This window comes from Montipora foliosa, chromosome 8 (assembly GCF_036669935.1).
Source record: "Montipora foliosa isolate CH-2021 chromosome 8, ASM3666993v2, whole genome shotgun sequence".
Taxonomy (NCBI): Eukaryota; Metazoa; Cnidaria; class Anthozoa; order Scleractinia; family Acroporidae; genus Montipora; species Montipora foliosa.
In genome coordinates, this window is record NC_090876.1 from 50,196,896 (window position 1) to 50,203,563 (window position 6,668).

The 6,668-nt window shown below is 38.9% G+C and overlaps 1 protein-coding gene across 2 annotated transcripts in view; it reads right to left on the minus strand.

Moving 5' to 3' along the window:
- LOC137967536 (rho-related protein racA-like) overlaps window positions 1-3,787 on the minus strand; it is a 7,977-nt gene extending 4,190 nt beyond the window's left edge. The window contains exons 1-3 of one of the 2 annotated variants that reach the window (XM_068814042.1): window positions 3,262-3,787; window positions 1,671-1,915; window positions 128-918 (exon numbers count right to left, since the gene is read on the minus strand). In XM_068814042.1, the coding sequence (XP_068670143.1) occupies window positions 128-918; window positions 1,671-1,915; window positions 3,262-3,662 (1,437 nt within the window). In that variant the 5' untranslated portion in view covers window positions 3,663-3,787. Of the gene's footprint in view, window positions 1-127; window positions 919-1,670; window positions 1,916-2,124; window positions 2,269-3,261 lie in introns of those variants that run through there. The other variant, XM_068814043.1, reaches the window with a different exon arrangement.
- Between the last annotated feature and the right edge of the window lie 2,881 nt (window positions 3,788-6,668).

Genomic DNA, 6,668 nt, shown 5'->3' on the forward strand with positions numbered 1-6,668 from the left:
GGTGGTCAGAGTAGGTCTCAAACTCACGACCTCCGGATCTCAAGGCAAGCGCCCTAACCACTGGGCCACAATGCCTCCATGTCATTCTGTAAACAATAATTGTTGTTTTCAAATAACTTAGACTTACCTCATGGCTATCTCTCTCACTAAAGCTTCCACCTAACATTGCAGACATGACCTCTGACCTCACCATTAGTACTGCTCTGTGTGCATACAACACAGTAGTCTTAACATGAAATACAACATCTGAAAAATATGGCTTGTTTACAAAGTTCTCCATGATGATTTTTCTTCTCTCTTCGAACAGACTGCTGATCTGGCTTGGGTTGAGATAAGCTTCACCGTTTGCAATGTTTTCACATATCTGACCTAACCTTGGAATGCGCAACCTGTGAGAAAGACTAATGACTTTGGTGTACAAGGACTCATCGGCATCAGATGGGATATGTGGTGAGCCAGTGTACAAAAACTCAAGGACATGATTGAAAGCTTTTCCAGACACAGAGTTGTTGAAATGTAAACAGGTTTTCAATTTTCCTCTGGTTTTTCTTTCCAGATTTGGTACAATATCAGAAATGCCTTTTTTCTTTCTTTCCAAATTTGGAGAGCAATCTAGGCTTGGTGAAAGCAAGCAATTACTCTTCTTTCCATTCCATTGGCTTTCTCTTCCATTTCCACTGCAAGAACATGAATCTGTAAAGCTCACTAATCGACTAAGCTCTGTTTCTTCTCCACAGTTTAAGAAGAAATCTCTGAGGACTGCAGAGCCAATACTAAGAATTATTTTATGAGCTACAAGTGGTTGACTGTTTAAACTAAATAAGAGCTTGATGTCTGAATTTCCAGCTCCATCCCTGTACATTTTGGTCATATCGTCAGTGAAAGTGGATGGAAGAATCTTCACTTGTGGCATTGGATCTGGAATATAGAATAAATAAGTGTCAACTACTATATGTGAAAGAGATCTGCATGGAGATTTACAGTACAACAGCAAGCAATTAGCAAGGTGTCTGACTTGTCTTGTGAAATATTATACACCTATTACAGTAGGTTAACCCATTGACCCCTGGGAGTGTTCAAAGCTTAAAAGATTTTACTCTGTCCAACGCCAGATGATTTTACTCGAGAAGGGGCAAGGGGGTAGGGTTAGGAGTCAATGGAGCCTGCAACTTAGATACGGAATATTAACTGGACTAGTATTTTCGAACTATTCCACATTAATTTAACCCATTGACTCCCAGGGGTTCCCCATTGAGGAGTAAAATCGTCTGGCGTTAGATAGAGTAAAATACTAAGTCTGGCCGGTTTCGGCCAGTTTGGACGTCCAAGGGTTAAAGGGGTATATATATGCACTGGTACCTTCATGAGCGTGCCTTGAATATGAATTGGTAAATAGACAACAAGGCGCAGAGCCCTGAGTAATGGCTATAACCAGTCTCATATCCAAAAAGAATGAATGGAATAATAATTATTGCTTTATCAAATTCCTTAAATTCCAAAAGTTTGGAAGGACGAAATACAAGTGAAAAAAGGAACAAAATCCCTGCGAAATCGAAAAAACTTGATGAAGATGCGATGTTGTTAAATTTACTTGGTGGTCAGACAGATGCAGGCTCATGACAAAAACAGCTTTTGCCTTTCGCATACTTCTCCCTATTTTTTTTACAAACCTGGTGGTGACAGCACAGGAGGATCTGGTCCATGCCGATAGATCTTACAGGTTTTTTTCTGCCACGGAAAAACTTTAAACCCCCTTTTTGAGGGAGACTGGTTCTGGATTGCTAAGCGTACTGCAGTATTAATTACAGCATGCACTCCTTCACCAGTGACAATGCTGCTTTCACAGTAACGAGTGCTAAGTCTGTCAGCCAACTCCTGTCCTTTTGAGACACTAATCAAGCCATCTGGAGCATTGCTGTTCATAAAAGAGTAAAGAAATAAAATTGTCTTGAGTTTTTAAAACAATACTTGGATATTGTACAAGCTGGGACTGACGGTGTTTGAATTATAAGTTTCAATGGCTATTAGTTGATCATGATCTCCACTCAAAAGCTCCATAAAAAGTTGTCATGCAATGACTACAGAGACAAATTGACAACCATTGATAATTCCCTGAAATGCTACCTTAACCCTGTCAAGTATCTCCTGCATATCATTCAAGCCTGACTCCCTAAAATAGCAGAATAAAACTTCTAAGAGAACAGTTAAGGGGAATTCCATGTTGATAGAGGGCCTCAGGGAAATTAAGAGCCAGCTGGCAAGCTACATCTTAACAACATTAACCACAAGACGATAATCGATATTGTAATGCAAATTAAGCATTACAGGACAGCCAAAGCTCAATAAATTATACAACGAGCAGACAGCCCAGTATAGTTTCTAAAAGGATGAAAGTGTCATTGAGAAACTTGATTGCTCAAAGTGTTTTTGTCATAACCCTGTTGCTAAATGCAAACGAAATGCAGCAAAAGTTTTTCCAAAGTTCACTGCGACATTCATGACGTTTTTCAAAATACGGCAAAAAAATTTTCGTGAAAATTAATCTCCTAGAAAGACTTGGTCTAGATGACAGACATCTGCATAATAAATAGGATTGAAACTGATGAAAAATATAACAGGAAATCGAAACGGGTCTGGAACAGGTTACCTTCAATTAACACTTAAAATTATTCAACTTTTCAATTTAAGAATATTCCATAATACAGCAACGCTCACTTCGTTTAATATTGGCCAGTATTTTGTCACAATGGGAAAAAATTTTACACACTGAGCTTAGTTGGCAAAACTTTAATTATAGGTGTTATTGAAACTCCCATTTTTTATAAACATGAGGCCCATGTAGTAATTTGAATCATGCAATAATTTGAACAACTTGCCGGTTGCCGACCACTTACTCGCTGCGGTTTGATTAACCAAGTTCTTGGCAAAACGGCAGCGAGTTTTATAAGATATCAAAGGCCTAATATCGCTCTAGGAGAAATTGAAATTAATCTACTGTCCGTGCAAATTACACCAAAACAACAGGATGGAAAGACAAAACTACAAAGTTTAAATTAAAATAAAGAAAACAAGGACAAAAATCTTGAAATTGAAGATACTTGGCGCTCTTTCAAGAGCTTCTTTTCTTTTTAATAATGTGAGGTGAAATAATTTTTTACAACCACTACCACTGCTACTACCAATGAAGCGTTGACGTTACTGACATAAGCTTTAACTTTTCTTTGATCGTTAAATCTAAGTCGCAAGCGTTTCCTTTGTTACCTGGATGTCCGTAAATCGGTTTTGTTTCCTACTACCAGGATTGGAGTTTCAGGCATGTAGTGTTCTAATTCTGGGACCCACACAGTCGAAACGTTTTGAAAGGATGTCGGGTTGGCGATGTCAAAAAATACGAGAAATACGTCCGTGTCCTCGTACTCTAAGGGTCGTAATTTCTGAAAATCAGCCCCACAAAGCGTGTCCCAGAATGTCAATACAAAGCTTTCTCGGTCCATTGTCATGTTTGTAAAGAAAGTATCCTGAACAGAAGGCAACATTCTTTCTCGCCCTGGGAACAGCGGACTGTCATCATGATCTGGGAAATTCTCGTAGTACCATCGAGTAAGAAACGACGTTTTGCCCACACTAACGTCGCCAACCACCTTGATTTTCAAGTGGCGCATTTTCTTTCCCCTCGAAGGCTTCCACGGGATATCCAGCTTGAAAATTGTCTTTCTATTCTCCTAAAACGGTCCGTCAGTCCTATTTCACTTCAATATTTTTTGCTCAGTCTTCCTCGGCCGCGAACTAATTGTTAAAAGACCCTTTAAAAATGTGTAAACAGCGTTACAGCCAATATGACGCCAAAACGTGGTAATGCACGAAACCAGCTGCTGGTCTATAATTTTCGTCTATTCCGTCCTACTTTTTCCTTGAATTCATTCTTGAACGCCATAGTATGTTTACAAACTCTGGCACAGGCCATACATTCTTACATTTGGCGGATTACGCAAGCACCACGCATTTGTTTGGATGAGCGTTGGTATGAGAGGAAATTTTTTTATTTCTTACGGAGATTAAACAAGGCTATTTTTTGAGATTTATTTCCTTGCATTTCTCAGAAAAATCAAGAAAATGAGATGATTTTATGTGATGTGGGAAACAGAGCAAAGAGTTCGAGATTACAAGGAAAAAAATTAGGAGTCAAGTGTACTGACATATTATTGTCCGCCTTGAAACACGTCATTAGTCCAATCAGACACTGATCAGACTGTAAGTAATTGCGCTCCTTTTTCTCCTCGCTTCGCAGAGAATTCGTGATACGCTTGTCTGCTATCGCGTCAGATTTAAATGGAAACATTTGCCTCCTGTGTTTACGATCGTCTGCGATATGCCGACGCAGACAGCTTCCGACCCTCGCAGACTGTTGCAGATCATATGGGAACCAGCCTATAATTAGTCATAATCACGCAAGAGGCTACAATAGGTTGTCCACTGAACCATAACCAGGGCTACAATAGGTTGAGAATGACATACACCCTGTATTCTGCTTGGATACAAAAAGTCGAAACGCCGAAGATTGTACAACAATAAGATCTGCTGCAATTTCATATCTTTGGCCTACACCAGTAAATAAATGTTGTTTATGGTGGACAAGAGTGTCGAAAAGGCAAGCCTAGCAAAGAAGGAAAAACATTAATTTAGTACTTGAAGCACTGAACTCAATATAATTTAGAAAGTTCTGGCGATAAAATGTTATTTATTGTAAACCCTGGTCTAAGTTAGAACTTGTTTTAAGACTTCAAAAGCTTAATTCCTCATCATTGTTTTTCCTTGTTTAGTCCAATTATCTGTCGGTTAAGGCAGTGGCCTGTCCGTCACTTCGGCTTTAAACTGTCGGCCAATAATAATGATAATAGCGCTTTAATGATGACTTATCTACAGAGTTGCTCTAGTTCATCATGTTAAGAACAAGTAATACATTATCTATATCACAATTTTTCAATTTAAAAAAGGTCGTCTCTATCTCTATTTCATTAATTAAACTAATTCGGATTCACCCTTAGCTCGTAAGAATCGGAAAGCTTTCCTCGCAAACGTTTTAACATTTATCTCTAGGCTAATGTCATTCGGCAAATTGTTAGATAACCTAGAAGCTGAGTCTTGAAATGTCCCGTTTTCAAGAGGCACGATGAGTTGCGGTACGGTATTAAACTGTAGGTTTCTAGTAACCTGACGTCTTTGAAGAGTTAAATAGCTAGACCATTTAGTATCATGCAAGGCGCTATGAGCTGCTTTAATAAATAATAGGTGGAATTCAGTTCTGTACTTTATAGGGAGCCATCCTAGCCCATTGACATCTGCTAAATGCGTAACGCTTTCCAACAAATCCTACGACACATTTTTGAACCCGCTGTAATTTCGTTTGAAGGTGTTGTGGTTGTGGGTACATTACAATGTCATTGTAATCAAGTTTCGATAGAAGCGATGCCTCAACCAATTGCTTTTTCAAAGCTGTAGACGTCATGTTTTTTATTTTTATTATTGTCGATAGAGCTGCGCGACACGATGATACATAATCGTTCATTTGAGGTTTTCCCGTGCCCACACACCAAGAAGAACAAGAGACTTGTGGGAGGCATCTCTTTCCAGTACTTCTCCATTTGCACATAGATGGGGTACTTGATCTTTTAATCATGTACTCTTGACATTTGGTCTGTTGTTATCACCATTTGCTTCGATATTATGTATTAAGCAATATGTTGGAATTGTTAAACGATAAAAATTGTAGCTACGATTATTTCATGGCGGTTTGCTCTTTAGTATAGTTGCGATCAGAATGTGTCTTCTCCTAAGGTCATGAATTTGGTTTGGAACAGGTGTCGAGAAAGGTGTTTGGTGCGCTAGGCCAACTAAGTTTTTCATTAGGAATAATTTAATTAGGTTTTGGTGTCATTACGGTTATTTGTGTTTCACTCAGTGGTGTTTTTACCCTAACGAAGTCTTTTACTGTGTTTTTGGAAGCAATTTATTGTCAGTTCAGCTATGGGCCTTTTTTGACTCGTTTTCGCGGTTCAAGATCACATTCATGACAACAACGGTCTCTTTTGGGTTCTCAATAAGTGTTTTTAATCTATATTCTAATATTTCTAAGTAATTAAAAATAACACCTGTAGTTATTGTCCTGTTCTGCTTGGAACACGCATGCCAGATAAATTTATCGAAAAGGCGGCGCTTACGCTCGTCCTTTCCTCCTTGTTGTCTATTGTTTAACTCTGTTATGTAATAATCGTAAATCGCCATTTCCTCCGTAAACTTGCTGTGTAACTTGGCTCTAGATATTGTAACTCGTTCCTTGTAATTTTTGTAACTTGTAAGATCTCGTCGAGACAAACGACTTTCTTTGCTGTGGAAAAAATATGTTAATGTGCTGACGTGCAGGCGTAGTGCGTCTTGCAGGCGTCATTTTGACGTGTGATTGGCACCTGATTGTTCAGTCAGATTAGGAACATAAAAAAAGAGCTGTATACCTAACAAATAGAGAGTTAAGCAAGGACTAGTCGAAGATCGACCCGAGAAGACCAATAAAGATAAGAGACAACCAGAGTGTTGAGGAGTCCCCCGAAAGATTTTCCTTCAACAGACTTACTCGACCAGCTTTAGAGGCTTTCAAGAGTTTGCATGGTGTC